The 19,923-nt window shown below is 41.5% G+C and overlaps 2 protein-coding genes across 3 annotated transcripts; one reads left to right on the top strand and one right to left on the bottom strand.

The window, feature by feature from the left end:
• Positions 1-168: 168 nt before the first annotated feature.
• Positions 169-10,136, top strand: LOC308101835 (aldo-keto). Its single transcript, XM_080451336.1, has 6 exons — positions 169-272; positions 5,189-5,491; positions 6,212-6,357; positions 7,495-7,634; positions 8,442-8,600; positions 9,440-10,136. The coding sequence occupies exons 2-6, from the start codon at positions 5,253-5,255 to the stop codon at positions 9,617-9,619; spliced, it is 864 nt and encodes a 287-aa protein (XP_080307462.1). The 5' UTR covers positions 169-272; positions 5,189-5,252; the 3' UTR covers positions 9,620-10,136.
• Positions 10,137-10,235: 99 nt separating this feature from the next.
• On the bottom strand, positions 10,236-19,388 carry badb (BCL2 associated agonist of cell death b). Of its 2 annotated transcripts, none has more exons than XM_080451337.1 (4): positions 19,240-19,388; positions 17,833-17,997; positions 16,790-16,983; positions 10,236-14,684 (listed from the first exon to the last, which is right to left on the bottom strand). In XM_080451337.1, exons 2-4 carry the CDS (start codon positions 17,978-17,980, stop codon positions 14,547-14,549), a joined length of 480 nt encoding a protein of 159 aa, XP_080307463.1. In that variant the 5' UTR covers positions 17,981-17,997; positions 19,240-19,388; the 3' UTR covers positions 10,236-14,546. The 2 variants fall into 2 exon arrangements, with proteins under 2 accessions (XP_080307463.1, XP_080307464.1); XM_080451338.1 differs by having other exon boundaries at positions 17,833-17,988.
• Between the last annotated feature and the right edge of the window lie 535 nt (positions 19,389-19,923).

Genomic DNA, 19,923 nt, shown 5'->3' with positions numbered 1-19,923 from the left:
TGTGGTACCTTCTCGAACCTTCTCGTCCCCCATAGGACGTAGGGGGGGGGGCTGGGGGGCTGGGGGTGGTCCAGTTGTCCGGTTGCGGATTCCGGTTTGATTAATTGATGTACTGTGGATTCCGGTTGGCGAGTGTACGGCCCGCCTACTGTAGCTCGTCGTCCAGTCAGCGCATGACTGACTGCATCATCACATGACGCATGCATCGTAACCCACGTGGCCGGATGAGCACAAGATGTAAACATTAAACCTGCGGCGAGTGCGAACAAACTGTGAGTATTCACAACAGAGTTTTCTTACGTTAAGTCTGTACTACCTTCTTGATCCAAGGCTAGGTTAGCAGCCCCCTCTCTCTCTCTCTCTCTCTCTCTCTCTCTCTCTCTCTCTCTCTCTCTCTCACTATGGCATGGCAATGGCATGGTATGGTGGTTTTGGCTCATTGCTTATGGAGATAGCTGTTTGTATGTGACATACATTACACAGACACAGGAAGAAATGTGTGTGTGTGTGTGTGTGTGTGTGTGTGTGTGTGTGTGTGTGTGTGTGTGTGTGTGTGTGTGTGTGTGTGTGTGTGTGTGTGTGTGTGTGTGTGTGTGTGTGTGTGTGTGTGTGTGTGTGTGTGTGTGTGTCTGAGAGCTTGTAGATTTGCTATTTTAGTTGAATGTTCACCCCCAGAATAGGGATTCTAGGGGCCAAGTGGTTAAGAAATTGGTAGGTACTAGGTAGGCTTGTAAGTTATACATTGTCCCTTAAATGTGTAAGGTAAGGGAATGCCATGCCTCTTAAATGTACTGCTAGCAAAGAAAAAGAGACTGATGACTCTACAATGTAAGATCCAGCCAAAGCATCTTTTGAAATCCTGTCAACTGATGCCACAACTCCCATTTGCAATTCAAGAATGCATACAGTATCAAAAATGCTAAAACAATGTGCCTCTCTCTTGATTTGATTTGAAAGTATTAACCATGCAAAATGACAAGCGTACAGGTTTAAAAACCACTGAGGATCAAGCACAACAAAGTCCAGGACTTATTTCAGTTGAGGTCCTCACAAAGAAGACAAAACAACAAAGTACACCCTTCCTATACAAACCCATTATAACTTCAAACTCCATTTTTAGCATGTTAGATTAATCAAAAACACCTGTCCTTGGTTCTGGTGACTCATCCTGCCCTCCTAATAAATAATATATAAATAATAAAATGACAAAGTTTTTTTGAAAGTGAAATACCCCTTTAAATAAACACTTTTCCCTAACAAGTAACATCACTTGTAAAAAAAACACCAAAACATAAAAACAACACAAACACAGACAAACCCTACTAAAATTGAAAACGCCCTACTTCAGACTAGAACCTTTTTAGTAGGGCACTTTAGAGGCTCCGTGAGCACCCCCAAAACACATCTCTGTAACCTGTTTTTTTAGGACCCTAAAGGTGTCTAGTTATGATTTCTTCTTGTTGCCGTTGTCAACTAATGTCCCATGGGGTTTATTTTTAACCCTTTCTGACACCTACCCCCAACCCAAACCATAACATGGAGATAACAGAGAATACCATAACTCTTGAAGTAAACAACATACAGCGACAAATGAACACATTTTTCTATATCATTTTGACCCAAGGAATTCATTAAAGTGGTTAATATTGAGATTCAAGCACATTTTGACTCTATTTCAGGACAGAAACAGCAAAAGAATAGCAGAATATTTTGAAATCACATCTATATTTCTCTTTGTACTACATTTTTAAGGTATATTCTTTTTTACCATAATGTCTTTTAGGACCCTAAGGTGTCTAGTTAGGTTTTAATCTTGTTGCCTTGGTCAAATAATGTCCCATGGGGTTTATTTTAACAATTTCTTACACCTATTCCCAACCCGAACCATGCAATGGAGACAATAGAAAATACCATAACTCTTGAAGTAAACAACAAATATCAAACGGAGACAAATTAACACATTTCTATAGATGATTTTGACCCAAGGAATTCATTAAAGTGGTTATTATTAAGATTCAAGCAGGTCTTGACTCTATTTCAGGACAGAAACGGCAAAAAACTAACAGAAAATGTTCAAATCACATCTATATTAATCCTTGTATTAAATACTTAAGGAAGGCATATTCTACTTTACCCCATGTTTTTAGGACCCTTATGGTGTCTAGTTAAGATTTCTTCTTGTCCCATGGTTCATCATTTGGTGGCCATTTTAAATCGATGTCCACAGGAGTGGCGTTTTCTTATCTGAACCAGACAACGTACAAAGACAAATAAACCCACTTTTTCATAGAATGTTTACACCAGGAATCTAATGGAAAGGTCACTGACATGGTACAACCATTCTTTATTGGTGAAAAACACACAAATATCAAATTCTGGCTTACATTTAGGCATAATATAACTTTCTTAAATAATCAAAACATAATTTCACTGATCAGTATCATCCATCTCAACCTCTTCCCTCTTATCATCATCATCATCATTAAATATTGTTAGGATGATCATACACCAACCTGAAAGCCTTTTGAAATGTGGGGTTCTTCTGGAGCTTTTTGAGTGGTGCCACCTTGCCCTTGAAGGAACCAGTACAGCCCTGATGGTACCCACGCAGGGTGCTACAGTATGGCTGCCCAAGAGAGGTTGCTAGCTCTGTGACATTTACCAGCTGACGGTGCCTGCCTGTGCCAGTGTCAAGGTAGATGAGCAGGTTGATGTCGTCATCAACATCAACAATCATTCTTGGCAAATCTGCTAACACAAGAACTCACCAAAGTTATCTAGGTATTGATCAATCAACTCACTTCTCAATCTAATGCCACAAGTTTATGAGCTGTTCCTTCCACGATGAGAGCAGCTGTTTCACATTTTGCCAGCCGCGATGCTGCCTCCTTACTCCCCCAGACCTTGAGCATCAACTGGCAGAGCTGTCGCTTATTTTCCTCATTGCCCAGAAAGAACTTAAAGTCCTGGGGTTTCCTGGTGGCTGGACCTTGCACTATGAATTTCTACGAAAGTCCACGCCTCAGCCTCTACTGCGCCCTTGATGGAATTCCATCAAGGCGCAGTAGAGGCTGAGGCGTGGACCAGCTCGCTTGCCCCCATGCCAGGACACACTCATCCCCCACATCCAGTGGGTGAACTATAGAGTGACCTGTTACAAGCGAGCAGCTGAGACAATCTTTTGTAGGCCTAAATCCTACGATGATGGTCATGGTGGCAGAAGACGGAAGGAGGGATTTTGGAGCCTGTCTGGTCTTGTGGGCCAATTCTGCCCCTATCTCTCATTGACCTGTTGGCTGCTGGTGTCATCAGTGATGATGATGATGATGATGATGAGAGGGAAGAGGATGAGGTGGAGTTTGATGATGAGATGGATGATACTGATCAGTGAAATTGTGTTTTGATTATTTAAGAAAGTTATATTATGGCTAAATATAAACCAGAATTTGATATGTGTGTGTCTTTCACCAATAAAGAATGGTTGTACCATGTCAGTGACCTTTCCATTAGATTCCTGGTGTAAACATTCTATGAAAAAGTGGGTTTATTTGTCTTTGTACGTTGTCTGGTTCAGATATGAAAACGCCACTCCTGAGGACATCGATTTAAAATGGTCACCAAATGAACCCCATGGGACATTAGTTGACCTGGGCAACAAGAAGAAATCTTAACTAGACACCATAAGGGTCCTAAAAACATGGGGTAAAGTAGAATACACCTTAAGTATTTAATACAATTATTAATATAGATGTGACATTTTGACAATTTTCTGTAATTGTTTTTCAGTTTCTGTCCTGAAATAGAGTCAAGACCTGCTTGAATCTTAATAATAACCACTTTAATGAATTCCTTGGGTCAAAATTATACATAGAAATGCATTCATTTGTCTCTGTATGTTGTTTACTTCAAGAGTTATGGTATTTTCTATTGTCTCCATTGTATGGTTCGGGTTGGGAATAGGTGTAACAAAGGGTTAAAATAAACCCCATGGGACATTATTTGACCAGGGCAACAAGATTCAAACTTAACTAGACACATTTAGGGTCCTAAAAGACATATGGTAAAAAAGAATACACCTTAAAAATGTAGTACAAAGAGAAATATAGATATGATTTCAAAATATTCTGCTATTTTCTTTGCTGTTTCTGTCCTGAAATAGAGTAAATGTGCTTGAATCTTCATATTAACCACTTGAATGAATTCCTTGGGTCCAAATGATATAGAAAGATGTGTTTATTTGTCTATGTAGGTTGTTTACTTCAAGAGTTATGGTATTTTCTGTTATCTCCATTTTATGGTTTGATTGGGAATAGGTGTCAGAAAGGGTTCAAATGAACCCCATGGGCCATTATTTGACCAGGGCAACAATAATAAATCATAACTAGACACCATAAATGTCCTAAAAAACATATGGTAAAAAATAATACACCTTAAAGGTTTAGTACAAAGAGAAATATAGATGTGATAATTGTGATTTGAACATTTTCTGCTAGTTTTTGGCTGTTTATGTCCTGAAATAGAGTCAAGATGTGCTTGAATCTTTAAAATAACCACTTTAATGAATTCCTTGGGTCAAAATGATATAGAAAAATGTGTTCATTTGTCGCTGTATGTTGTTTACTTCAAGAGTTATGGTATTCTCTGTTATCTCCATGTTATGGTTTGGGTTGGGGGTAGGTGTCAGAAATGGTTAAAAATAAACCCCATGGGACTTTAATTGACAACGGCAACAAGAAGAAATCATAACTAGACACCTTTAGGGTCCTAAAAAAACAGGTTACAGAGATGTGTTTTTGGGGTGCTCACGGAGCCTCTAAAGTGCCCTACTATTTCCATCAGCCATGCTTTTGTTGACTGTTAAAAAGTTATCAGGTTTTAAGTCAATTTGGTTGCAGTGTCCAGCCTGTTCCACTGGGTGGCACCAATGTATCTCAAAGTCCCCTTACCTGTCAGAGTCCTGAATGTATACAGGCTCACATTAGCAATGCACATTATGTGCGCCACTGACCACCAGAGTAAAACAAAAATGTAAACACAGGGAACACTCCATGAATAATCCTGTGAATCATGGTCAATCTCGCCAGACCTCTCTGAGACCTTTCTCTTTTCATGTCAAGAGTTAAGAGTCTCTCTCTCCCTATGTCTCTATCTCTCTCTGTCTCTTTCTGTCTCTCTCTCAACCCTCTAGGTTGATGAGCAGAGACGGCAGTCAAAGCGAAGGAAAAGTGCCTTGACAAAGTTTCCATACCAACATGTCCTCCACCTCTAACGTTCTCCTTAACACCGGGGCTCAGATGCCCCTCCTGGGCCTGGGGACCTACCGGCTGTGTGGAGCTGAGGATGTCCGCGCCGCCGCCGATGCAGCGCTGGCGTCCGGCTACCGGGCCTTCGACACAGCCGCCGTCTACCGCAATGAAGCCGACCTGGGCCGAGCCCTGAGGGAACTCCTGCCCAAATACGGGCTGACCCGGAAGGATGTGTTTATTACCAGGTAGGTGTGCATTGTGCAATTATGTATGTCTCAACTAGTGCCCAATGAAGTTTGGACTTGTTCATCTTTATATCTGGAAGGTGGTATCTTTACATGCCATTTTGCAGCTGAACTCTGGTAGGGGGTTATAGTATATGTCCTGATGAAGATCTGTATAGATCGAAACGTTGACGATGCAAAATAAAATACAGCGGAGCTTTTTCACCATCACCAGTTTGCAGACTATTCCTTTTTACGAGGCAAATAAAGAGAACCTTGACTTTATTGATTTTATTATTACCATATTGTTATTATCTTTAATAGAGCTAGTGAGTGTACATAAGGGTTTGTGGGGCATCATTTTGTACTGCAGGATTTTGGCATTTTGATATAATGTCCTCTGGACAGTGGAATACATAGTTCTTTCATGGTTAATCACCACTTTCATATTTAGTTTTTGTACAAATTTGGCCGGCCATAGCTGAGTGACTAGAAAGGCTGTCCGGAAATCAGAAGGTAGCCAGTTCGACCCTCGGCTCGCCCATTTGACATGTCGAAGTGTCCCTGAGCAAGACCGTTAATACCTAACGGCTCCTCCCGTGGGCTCATCAGAGCCATGATCTGTAAAATAGATTTCACCTCCCCTAGAGACCAGAAAATACTCCCTTTCCCTTTTGGCAGGTTCACTGCTCTTCATCATTAATGTCCTGCCTGTTTCTCCGTTCCCTCCTCCCTCTCTAGTAAGCTAGGTCCCAAGGACCAGGGTGTGAAGGCCATGGAGGGAGCCCTCCACAGCCTGTCCCAGCTGGATTTGGATTACATCGACCTCTACCTCATCCACTGGCCCGGCACACAGGGGGTGCTGGTGTCTGACCAACGGAACCCAGGTCAGGAAGAATAAAGGCCTTTATACACCAAGAATGATGTGCATAAATGACTCGAAATTGCAATGAGTGAAGAGTGAATCACTTGGTGTAATTTCACAATTAGCCACTTACTTTGTTGAATGGGGTCACCCAGTCTATACTTGGTCTCCTCATTTTTTCCCTTACACTGAATCTTTTCGCTGAAAATACTGGATCACGCATGATATTAAATGTTCATCATTGATATGCCTCTGGTCTGGATATGTATAAGTAACATGTTTGAAAAATGTTACTGACGTCCCATTTAATGGGATGTGTAAAGGCCATAACGCCCCTATTCTGGGGTGAACATCCGGGCAAAAATAACCAATCTACAAACGTATAATGCGTAGCGATGCGACACGTTGTTAGCTTGTAGATCGGCTGTGTTTGAAGATATTTAGTGTAGAGGGAAAAAAGGAGTGGGCGTACAGTAGTATAGAGCCCTGGGGGAAGATTTGAACATTTTTGAGCGTTCGAGGTCCATATTGATTTCATTATTTCAGCGGTGCAGCTGTGTGCGCTAGACGGCTAAATCAGGTCAGTCATTATATCAGGCAGTCATCTCACATGCAGTATCTTTACCAGTGCTTTTAAATGAATTGAATGTATATGTTGCTAGTAAACATTGGTGAGTACTGTGCCACACAGACAGTTGGTGTGTTATCTACGCTTTGTCAAATTGTCCCAGATTTTTTTAGCAGTTATTAAAGAGTTATTACATAAAGGCTTTTGATCGTGACATGGCGATTACATTCCTACAATACATGAAAATGTGTAATCTTTTTAAAATATTTTTTTATCTCACAATGCAAAGCACCTTAGAAGCCTGTCATGTTGTCCCATTTGGCACATAGACCTTTGTTAAATCTAGCGTAAAAGACTACACCATTGTTTGGCAGCGGCTGGGGTAAAAAAAAAAGGAAGACAAAATCAAGGCAGACAATAGAACAGCTTTAGATTGCATTGTTCTTTATATATTCTATTTTTAGATGTAGAGATACTAGCTTAGCCTCGAAACATCCAGTAAGCAAGCATTCCTTGCGCTTTTGTCTAGACAATGTGAGTGAATGTGTCTTGCTTGGGTGTGATGTGATGCGTTTCTATTATGTTTTGCAGGGAACAGAGCTCAGAGCTGGGCTGCTCTGGAGGAGCTGCAGGCACAGGGCAGACTGAGGGCCATAGGAGTGTCCAACTACACACCAGCACACATGACACAACTGATGCACAGCTGCAAGATCCCTCCTGCTGTGTTACAGGTAAGAAGATCATATCAGTCACACATCACCTCACACTAGGGCATTCACAACTAATGATTTTTACTAGTCGACTCATTTGACCAAGTAGTAGTCAACTAGTCGACTAGTCGAAATTTACATAGACTTCTTCTTTTTTTTTTACGTTTTTTTTTTTTTTTAGAGGGGGGCATTGTTTTAATGCCATCCTACTACTATATTACTATTATTATTATCCTCCTGCCCTTATTTTTATGGCGTTTTAAGGGAAGCGCTTCTGGCACAGCAGCACAGCACCACAGCAGCGTCTCCAAGGATCCCCATTGCCCAATTATAGGCTTTTATTGGGCATACTTTTGACCCCCTTTTGATAATAAATAAAGTCAGGAGGATAATAATAATAGTAAGATGGTTTTTTTTTTTTTTTTTTTTCCCCAACTATTCGACTAGTACCAACAGAGTCGACTAGTGGTTATACTAGTCGACTAGTCGACTAGTTGGTGAAAGCCCTACCTCACGCAATGTAGAATGAGGGCACCAGTCAGTCACACGTCTGTGTCAGAAGCGTTGCAGCCAACGCAATCCGAGGCTTTAGTTGCATTGGTGATGCGTTGTGAGCTTGTAGATCTGCTATTTCCGCTATTTGTTGGAGGAAAATATCTGAAAATGTATGAACATTTGGAAATGATTATGACAATTATGCAAAATAATTGCGATTAGCTAAAATAATTACGATTAGGGGATTATGTAATGATTGTGACAGGCCTATCTAATTAATGGGTATTTTGTGTGTGTGTGTGTGTGTGTGTGTGTGTGTGTGTGTGTGTCCAGGTGGAGTTCCACCCACGTCTGTGTCAGAAGGAGCTGAGGAGACTGTGTGAGGAGCACGGCGTGTGTTTCCAGGCCTACTCGTCTCTAGGAAAAGGAGAACTGCTCGCCGACCCAGTGGTGATGGAAGTGGCCCAGGGCTGTGGACACACTGCTGCACAGGTATGTGCACACACACACGCACGCACGCACGCACGCACGCACGCACGCACGCACGCACGCACGCACGCACGCACGCACGCACGCACGCACGCACGCACGCACGCACACACACACACACACACACACACACACACACACACACACACACACACACACACACACACACACACACACACACACACACACACACACACACACACACAGCACCCTCTGAAACAACACTTCAACTAGCCGATCTACATCAACACGTTGTGAGCTTGTAGATTGGCTATTAGAAAATATCTTTAAAAATAGTACAAAAAATGGCAAAGAAGTTTAGGGATAATGGGTAAGGCACCGGCGAAAATATGGCCCCCTGGCTATGGGACATTAACCACATGAATCCTAGTCTCCCTATTCTGGGTATGCAAAGATAGCAGATCTACAAGCTCACAACCAAGAGATTTGGTGTAAGAAGGGAAAAATGGAGTTCAGACCTCTGAGGGACCCCAGTCAACATAGTATCTATAGCTTACGTGGTTAAACTATCACAACTAAAAAGCCAATTGGAGATCTAAGATTTGTGATACCAAGCTGTTGTGAAGAAGAGGAAAGACGTCCTCACATAGCTGTAGTGCCGAAAATGTTCACTATTTTCGCACAACAAAGTATAAAACAATGTGGTAAATTGATTTGTTCATATGCTTTTTCATACAAAAAGGTGCTTCTCGATTATTCGATTAATCAAAAATGTAATTGATAGAATGATAAGTGATAGTTGCAGACCTAAACACAAAACAGGACTGTGTAAGCGCTAGGGGAAATCACATTGACACACGCAGTATGTTCTCACCCCAAAGGTTCTGTTGCGTTGGGCGGTACAGCAGGGTGTCCCGGTGCTGCCTAAGTCATCGCACCCCGACCGAGTGGGGGAAAACACCAAGCTCTTTGACTTCACACTGAGTGACAAAGACATGGACACACTGTCATCTCTGGACTGTGGTCACAAATACTGCTGGGACCCCTCGGAGGTGGCATGACACACCCCATTGCTTTTGTCTTTTTGATTTTGGACACTTGACGATTGGACCATAAATATTGTGATGTCACTTTGAAGTCATATCGCTCAACTGCTTGAAACGTGTTTTCACGATTGCCAACAGTGGCAAAGCAACTGTTTCTCTTTTTTTTATAGTGTGGCTCTGCAGCAGTCTAGCTGGTGTCTATAAGACCTTAGAATGATCCTGACACTAAAAAAGAGATTTAAATACCATGCAGTGTTGTCAAAGATCATCAGGGACGTTTTACTATGAGGTTCAGGTAAAGGGGAAGACTAGTTGGGCTGTAGGAGTGGCGAGAACGTCTACGTGTCTAATGTCTAATCTCACAAACCGCTGGACTCATCAGTGCAAACGTTCTTGTTCACACATGTTTTATACTTAATTTTACAATGGAAGTCAGTGGGATTCAGACCGGGCTGAAACCTTGCCCAAATATACGACTGACGTCACAGGCTGGCCATGTGAAATATAATTATTTTCTTTTAACACTTACTGATCCAGTTGTCCAGGAATTGCCTTGACGTTATCACATTTCTGCAACGTTGTCTTTTCTTGCACCACTATTGGAATAATAAATACAAATTCTTTTCATAAGATGTTTCATAAAATTCTTTATTGTTCAGCACAGGATATACCAGCAGTGGCACAATAGTAGAGAAAATACATTTACAAAAGTCATTACAAAAAGAAAAAAAAAAACATATTCAAAGTTGGAGTTTCTCCACACAAATCTTTAGATTCAAGTAATACCAAGGATGGATGCAAAGGAACTGGTGCACAGACAGGCAGGGACTTTTCTAGGGTGCGTTCACTGTCACAACTGTTGCTTAAAGGAGCACTTCACCCATTTTCAACTTTTATCTTCATATAATTGGTCCTCAATGATGTTAATTATAAGATGCCACCATTTTTCGTCTACTCACTCTGCGTCTCATTGGTGGGCAGTTCAGAAACCTGCCTATCAATAATGGGGATTACAAGCTAATAGAAAACTACAGCCTTTAACTTCCTGGAAAGTTAGCATGCTGAAATATAAGCTATCGTTTCATTCTTCCATCGAAAAATATATAAAAAAGGTTGAAATCTTGTTTGAAATGACCAAACCTGCCTGCTGATGATGTCACTGATAGGCAGGTCTGTGAACTGTCCACAGTCAACAGACAGAAATTGTGCCATTTTATAATGAGCATTAGTGAGAACCAATAATATGAAGATAGGTTGAAAATGGATGTAGTGCTCCTTTAATGGTAAGACACTGGTTGCCAAACAACGGGGACCAACCGAGCAAATATCCCCTCTTTTTCCCCCTACAATTTGTTTTAAATTATTATTTCAAAATAATTTTTAAACATAAAAAATACAAATGTAATTTCCTTCTGACATTTTCAACAACAACAAAAATGTATCCAAAATATTTAATACATTTAAACATTTTTTTTTACAAATAGTGAAAATAGCAGAGCTTGTAGATCTGCTATTTTCACTATTAAATAGGGCTAAAGGGGTTAATTCATAAGGTATTTTTGCACGTTTGGGTCCTAGGGAGACACAGTTTGGGCAGCACTGAATGATTCTTATGGGTGTCAGGCACCTGTTGGACCGCAGCGTCTGTGTGTAGGACACCTGAACATTTCATCACGGTTGTCTGTGACACGTAACCACACTTCGTTTCACACTGTTGCGTCACATTATAATTAATGCCCTATTTCATACCTAAAATTGGATTTTTCGTCTATAATGACACGTGCAAAAGCAACTGGTGCCCTGGACGCCAGGCTGAAAGTGGTTAAGTGTGTCTTGTGGGTTTAATAACTATTAAACCGATGAAAACTATTAACAAGAGCTTGTTACTAAATAATAACTACAAAAATAACTACATTGGAACCATAGGACGGTTTTGGACATACAAGGTTTCCTTTCCACCTGACAGCATCGCCGCAACAAATAGAATCGTAGAAGCACTGTTTGCATCGAGCAATGACAACAAAACTGCACCAAGAAAAGAAAGTGTGATATCTTAGGACTATTTGTTTCCCTGGTAGCTAGCATAACGTATTTGTCTGAAAGAAAAGGAATGTGGCCTGTTTTTTGTTACCCGTGTGCACCTGTACACCTTTGCATCCCATCCCTACAAGTCGAGAGGAACTGAATAAGACACGTCGAACAAATCCACTGTATCATCACCACCTTCAACAATCACATATTGTTTACAATTGTCACACATATAAGCCAATCCTATGTATCGAGTCTCACTGAGTGGGAGTGCTGATTCCAGGGTCTTCATTTAGGCTTTTAGTCTCTCAGATCTGATCTATAGCAGCGGTTCTCAAAATGGGGTGCGGGGACCCCCAGGGGTCCTTGAGGGGGTTCCAGGGGGTCCCCAGCTAAATTAGTTCATTTAGCATCAAAATCAATTAACTACTTTAACCATATATACATTGGGCATATGAAATGGCACATCTATAAGCTCACAATGTGTCGCTATCTTGTAGATCTGCTATTTTCACAAAAATCATGAAAGAATGTGATACAAATTTTGTATGGGGGTCCCTGGCACGAAATATTTTCAGATGGGGGTCCGCAGCCAAAAGGAAATTAATTTGGGGCTCCTTGGCATGAAAAACGTTTGAGAACTACTGAACTATATGACAGACTGTCCACACGCAGACTAAACAATTTAGTTGATGATAAACAAATATAGAAATGATTTTTTCACAACGACTTTTTATTACATACATTTCTTTTAAAGATGATACGCTTCAACACTATTTGATTAATAAAAAAAGTAATCGATTGAGTATCAGGATCTTTTGGCTACGAGATCCATTTGAGTTAATTTACGGTTTAAGATAAGACAAGACAAACCGTTATCGATCTCCAGGTGTCGTTTCAGAGCCTATTTTTCATTCAGAATATATAGTGTGGATGTAAAGCCATGTTGAAGCTGACCCGAGAGATAAGCACTCCCACTCCCAGAGGCCTTGATAGATTAAACCATTCCATCTACTCCTGGCATTCAAATCCCAACACAGAGCGACGTCGTGCGTTGGAGAAATGAGGCCGAAGGCTGTTGTGTTTTGTTCTTCACAGCAGTTAACTCATTACCACCTTAAGTCTTTCTTAAATATTCACAAAACATTAACCCCCAAGATCCATAGATTGTACACTGCCTATTGCTAGCTTGGCCAAAACGTGTATAATATAAAGATTCTGGTAAACTTGTGTTCAGTTCATCCCCAACACCCTCAAACAAATTATTTACACTTTAACCACATTAATCCTCAATTTTGGGATTTCAGTTTTTATTCTTATTTCAAATTTGTAAAAAAGAAAAAAAAGAAATCAAAAAGAGAGACGATAGCAGATCAACAAGCTCACAATGCATCACGTTGTGACATTTGTGAGCTTGTAGACCAGCTATTTTCACTATTTCTCGTAGTATATAGGGCTTAAGTGGTTAAAAGCCCAGAGTCCACCTTTACTTTGTTTTGTTGGTGATTCAAGGCTTTAAAAAGATAAGATTCACGCTGGTTTGTGCTTTTTATACATCTAATTTAATTTGTCACTATTATCTGATAGAAATCTAAAACCTGAAGTTCAGTATGCAAAGAAGAACAAGAAGACTATTCCAGCACTATCAGATTGTCTGCGTACAAGATTGTTTTTGTTTGATAACATCGAGACGTACAAAGCGATTGATGATAGTCTTTCTGCAGGGTTTTTTTTTTTTAAAGATGGTGTTTGGCTTGTCTGTAACGTAATGGAAAAATAAATAAAGGACTCATTTGAGTGCTTTATCTCTCTTTCCTTTATTTGTCCTCTGAATTAGCAGAGGGGGCACTTCATAAGCCAGAGAGCTGGCCTTTTCCATGCATACACAGTGTTCTCCATAATTATCTATGTGCTTGTATGTGATGAAAATGAAAACGTGCATGAACGTGACTGACTTGACTTTTTATTGCACTGCCAGTCTTGTGACATGTCCTGACTGTTCTGATTAAGACTCCCGGCTCCAGTTGATCCGTATCCCGAACGCAAACGTCACCACTGAATTATCAAACGACACGAGGAAGGACCGGCGGTCCATCGTGGGAGTATACAAAAAGAGACGTAAGATCTATATTTCAGTGTTTTATCTCTCCCTCTATGTTGCATAGCGTTGACAGGAGAGACAAATCAAATGGAAAAGGCTCTTAGTCTTTTTTGCTACTAAGTAGTCCTCTTTCCCATAATTACCCCCACTCTCTGTTTTCCCTTTCTATCCCCTTCTATATTCAGTGCAGTTGGCAGTTATTTTCAGAGCTTTATCTTTTGGTACGTCGGGAAAAACCTGTCGTCACCATTCAATATTTCCCCCCCTCACAGACAGAGCATGGTGACAAAGTTATTAATCACCTTCAATCTACCAGCCACACGCATGCAAGCGTGAGCAAATATATCAGTCGACACGCCTGACAATGTGACTGGTCAACAAAAAGTACACCGAAAGAAAAAGACATTTGGTTCTCAGACAATGTGATTATATTACTGTATATATGAGACTATATGGTGTGGAATCTGCAGGCGGGAAGCGATTGGACCAGTGGTTCTCAAATGGACCCTTATAGGCTGTAACTCTGAGAGTGTACAAATAGAACAAAATGGACCCTTACGGGCCCATTTGGTTCCATTTGTACACTCAGAATTATGGGGGTCCTTGAAATTAAAAAGGTTTGAGAATCAGTGGATTATGCCCTGCTTTGCTCTCTTGACACCCATCCCTCTTTTCTTCCATCTGCTCTCCACACTCTGTGTGGAAATGCATTGACAATATTCTGAATTTCACCTTCTTCAGTCTCTAACCAACGCCCTCCCCCAAAACAATATAAAACTAAAGAAAAAGTGTCCATGAACCTGGTTGATGTGTCTACTCCGTGCGACTACTGTGGCTGTCGTGGTGGCTGTTCTCGCCCTCGGTCTCCTGGTGACTGAAGAGGTAGTTCCACCAGCTTTTAGAGTGGTGCATCTGTCCTGCCGTCCCGGCACTCTTCACCCGCTTCATCCCCTGCGAGGAGAGAGAAAACCCAGAAGAAACTTGTTTTACAGGGATGATCACCAGTGGTGGAAAGCACGGCTGCACGATATTAGGAAAACATAATATGTGATAACATCTGTTTTTTTACGTCCGGAAACTCCTGTCCAGGACAGGCTTCAGACGTATCTCCTGCAGGAGACTTGGCTCAGATCTGAACACATTTGATTCGGCATTAGGGACCCATTGCAACCGCACACCCTTGCTGACGTCGACCCCAGCCAGGGTTCGAATCCACGACCTTCCGCATGAAAGGCATATGCTCTTAACTGCTACACTAGGACGGTCTCTGTGCAATATGCGATAACATTGTTGAATATTATGATGACAATATGACTCACGATAAGTCAATAGATATTGAATATACAGTTTTAATGTATTTCTGCCTTAGGTTATAGCTGCTAACTTAGAACCCAGACAATGAATGGCCTACTGTATGCACAAAAAAACACAAAAAAGCTTGAGGGTGTATTTCTATTGTAGTCCATTGATTGCTAATAGCTTATAACTTGTCACAATGCCTATAGCCTAAAGCTAATAGCTTTAGAAAATTGTGTATGGTCTGTGGACGTGACAAGCTCATGATGCATCATATCAGAAACACCATTGTGCACTAAACAACGAACCCATAGAGCTGACAGTCTTCTCCTTGGTAATGATTGCTAAGTCGCTCCAAGTGTGGTCACTTCACAAACCAGCTATTGTTTTTGTATGTGTATTAGGGCATAAGAGAATGTTGGTGGATTCAGTGTCGAGCCTGAAATCCCTTACAGAAGGGCTTGGCAACCTTTTCGGCCACGGGATCTAATTCGTTGTTTTTCTAAAGCTGGTGAGCTCTATCGCCTGACAGTGAAAACCCTCACTGCCTTATAGGCTGCTTGTATGTCTTGTTCTCATGGCGTCTCTTCCCGAACTCATTCTCAATACTGCTGTCTCGTCTCATTGTGCTGTGTCAGTAGTAGCAGCCTGGTACTAAACAAGCTAACACACATTGATATGCTGCCAGGGTCATTTAATTCGTAATGAGCCGCTTCCCTGATATGATTTGTTTGTGTTCACATTCAAACCAGCGAGCTTGTGCATGATTGTACTGCATACAGTATGAATGGATGTTTTTGGCTGGGTTTTCAAATTGCTCTGTGGTCAACCAAAAAGGCCTGGCGATCGACCGGTCCATCTAACATGACCCTGACATCCAGCATTTGAGCATACAGTATGGCCCAGTGTACAGTGTATCCCATAATCAGTAGTGATGTGCCGATACCACATTTCTTCAATTCGATACGATACCGATATTTTTGGGGGCGATTTTCCGATACCGATACCGGAACTGGAAACAGAACCAAACCGGAAACTGAACCGGAAATGGCCGTAAACCGGAAACGGAAGTACCGGAAATGACCGTAAACCGGAAACGGAAGTAAATTAAAAAGATCTATATATTTTTTAAATATCGATACCAAACGATATTCAGACAATCGATCGATATATCGATACAAGTATCGATATGCACATCACTAATAATCAGTTGTCTTTGTTGAATATTGCCAACATCCCATCCCTCTTTTCTTCTATATAGATTTATATCTGCTGATATGTGCTGTCTCTACTTTCACAAGAGACTGTTTATTTTCCATTTGACCATAAACCTTACAGTATACATATATGTATATTTGTTTTTCTCCACTCTTCTATTTTTATGACTAATATTTCTGAAACTGCTAAATGTTGGGAGCTTGTACAAACAATAATCGTACCCGCTCTTTTACACCTGTAAACTTGTGATGTGACAATAAAGTTGAAGTTGGGTTGAAAAAGGTTGCAGTTTCTGCCATCTCCTTTCTCACTCAAGCCGGAAAAGATTTTAGCGTTGGCTATTCAAAAATAGTAGATAAACAAGCTCGCTGCACGTCACTTCGTGCTGCGCTGCAAACTTGTATATCTGCTATTTAAAAAATAATAATTCAAGTGTTCTCTTTTGGGGGGTCCCTGGCACAAAGTATTTTCTTAATGGGTTAAACATCTCGTCCATCCACTCCCCCGCGGCCCGCCCGGCCGCTCGGTACTGTCTCTCTTACCCCTTTGTCCAGCAAGCTGTCAAACTCGTCGCTCATCCTTCGGAGCTGCCGGCCGTATTTCTGGGCTGCCCAGAGGGCAGGCGGTGCCGACACCGACCGTCCCCGGAAAGGGACGCCGTCCTCGCTGTCGAGGTCATCGTCTCTGGAGGCGATGGAGGCGTTGGATTCTGAATTCAGTCTGATCCGACCGCTCGCTGCATGGTGTGATTCACAGACAGAGAGAGGAGGAGGGGTTGATTCACTAGAAAACTGTTGGAATCATGAATGCATAATGCATGTAAGCAACATTTCAGCAAGTGTCATAAGACTAAGACAAATGAGTCAGTGGTTTTCTAGACCACTGTTTCCCCAAACAGTCGCAAATAAATATCCTCTTTCTTTCGCTTCCTACATAAAAAAATTAATAAATGAAACCACCAAGTTCCCAGTGGTTCTCAAAGTGGGGTCCGGGGAACCCCATGTGGCCTTGAGGAGGTTCCATGGGGTTCCCAGAAAAAAACAGTTAAAACAGTTTGACCACTTTAAACCTATATATCGGTACATCGGCTATTTGAAAATAGCTGATCTACAAGCACACAACGTGTGATGATGCGACGTGTTGTGAGCTTGTAGGTCTGCTATTTTCAAAAAGATCTTGATAAATTGTGGAACATTTTAAATATTTGTTAAACATTTGAACAACACAAATCTTGCATGGGAGAGCCTGGCACCAATGTTATGTTATGTATTTTTCGAATTATTTACAACAGGAGCACCGCATTTTTGGAAACCCCAGCAGCGTGACGAGGCGTGTGGCGTTTTTATCTGCTTGCAGAGAGCTGAAATATTATATAATAATATAATAATTATGAAATATTATATAACTCGGGCACATCTACATGCTCTAGATGCTGTTTTCTATACATGACGCTGGCGCGTAACCTTGTATAAACCAGCTGTGTATACATCAGCTTTGTAAAGATGAGAAAGGACCAATGAATGTGCAGAAGGTGTAAGATTAGATAAGAAGACAAGGAAACAGCCATTTAAGGAATGTTCTTTACCTGACATTCTGGGCTCAGGTAGGATGAGGGCGTGTCGGCCTTGAGGAGTGCTCCACTCTCGCTCGCCCGGCGACTGGTCGGCTTCTGACTCCTCTACCTCCTCCGAGGGCTCTGATTCGCCGTCTGAAATGGTGAACTGGGTGGCCATGGTGACATCTGCAGGGCCTGCAGGCACAAGGGTGACTTGAAGAGTCCATTTGTGTGTGTGTGTGTGTGTGTGTGTGTGTGTGTGTGTGTGTGTGTGTGTGTGTGTGTGTGTGTGTGTGTGTGTGTGTGTGTGTGTGTGTTGCACAGGCTGTGCAGCACAGCTGCTGTATATAATGTTTACAAGACAGCGAAAGTATACACACATGGCAGTCCTATGTCTGTTAAAGAGGGACACACAAAATGCAGAGGCTGCTTACAAGAGTTATGTTTGTATGCAAGAGTTATGCAAGAGATAGGGAAGTAAGAGATGGGTGCCTGGCTGCTAAAGAGGACAAACAGTGAAACACATGAATGAGCTTTCTTAGCAAAACAGTGGAATTATAAAACCAACGTTGCATACTTTACACACAAATGAATGTTGTCTTTAAATCTCTCACTCTGCGCATAAACCAGCTACCCTGGCATGTTTCATCGTCTTTTAGCCATGACATGAAGCGTTAATTATCACGACATTATATTAAAAAGTCAAGAGACAGCCCTAAAATCACAACTACATCACAACAAATGGCTACGGTAAATGTCTATCTCTGGTCCATAGCGTTAGAGGGAGTTCTCCTTAAAGCTATTATGTTACTTTCGAGAAGAAAAAAAAATACACTTTCGCTACTCACCAAAACAAAGACGGTTTTAAGATGTTAAAAGCCTACTTTCCTCAGTGGGAACGCTCGGAGCCCCCCACCTCGCGTCTAAAATACACTTTTTGTCCAGAAAAGAAAATATTTCACCGGAAAGAAAAATGTTTTAGTTGCTCACTACGCCCCCTACAGATCTTGTCAATAGAATAATTCAATTGACTAGATCTGTAGGGGGCGCAGTGGAGCAACTAAAAACATTGGTTACTTAAGCTATGGACCAGAGCTAGCTATCATATCTGTCCGCTGTCACTCCTATATTCGCCGGTCCAAAGGTATCCATAATAGAACCCCCGCGTTGAGATAAGTGATCACTTCTGATGACAAAACCAAAGACCTGATGTAACAACACAATCAACGACCGGTCCCAGTGTATCACAAACAACCGTGTAATAGACAGTGCATTAACAGTGTCACAAGCGTGTTGTTGGACTCCACTCCACGCGCTGTTATGTTGTGTTGTTGTTGACTGAGAGGACAAAAGAAACTTGCGCGGAGTCGGGCGGGTGCCGCCGTGGGAGTAATTATTAAATAGTAGTAATAATCATGTAATATAGCTTGTCCTTACCCGCAGATCTTTGTGGCGGTGGAGCTGATCGGCGCGGATGTGTGTGTGTGTTTGGCTGTGGATGGTTTGGTAGTATTTTGGGACTCTCGGGTACAATACAGTTGTGGGGTCGCTTCGCCCAATCGCGTCGTGTCCGTGCACTGCCTCGGCGTCGCTGACGTCACTGTTGCGATGCTAGGACTGGGCTGCGGCTTTGTTTTTCTCACCGGCTTGCCGTAATGCACCGCGTAGAGGCGCAGCGGGAAAGTAGCCTACAGATTACATAGTACACACACCAGTGATGGAAGAAGTAGCCTACTACTCATATGTTTTACTTAAGTAAAAGTTGCAATACTGCAATGTAGATATACTTGTGTCTGTTACGAGTAGAAGTCCCGTTTTCAAATTGTACTTGAGGAAAAGTACAAGAGTATTGGCATCAAAATACACTTAAAGTACCAAAAGTAAAAGTAGTCATTGTTCAGAATGTCCCATTTCACAAGTTCAAAATATATAACTTTTTTTTTTTGAAATAGCCAATCTACAAGCTCATGCTAGGCATTGTGAGCTTGTAGATCTGCTATTTTCAAATTGTGGTTAATGTATATTTTGTAATAATCAATCAAAATCTACAAAATAACTAGTAACTAAAGTTTTCATAGTTGTAGTGGAGTAAAAGTACAATATTTTCCTCTGGGGTATTGT

Source organism: Gymnoscopelus braueri, assembly GCF_963280865.1.
Source record: "Gymnoscopelus braueri genome assembly, chromosome: 15".
Lineage (NCBI taxonomy): Eukaryota > Metazoa > Chordata > Actinopteri > Myctophiformes > Myctophidae > Gymnoscopelus > Gymnoscopelus braueri.
This window is presented reverse-complemented; position numbering and strand designations above follow the sequence as displayed.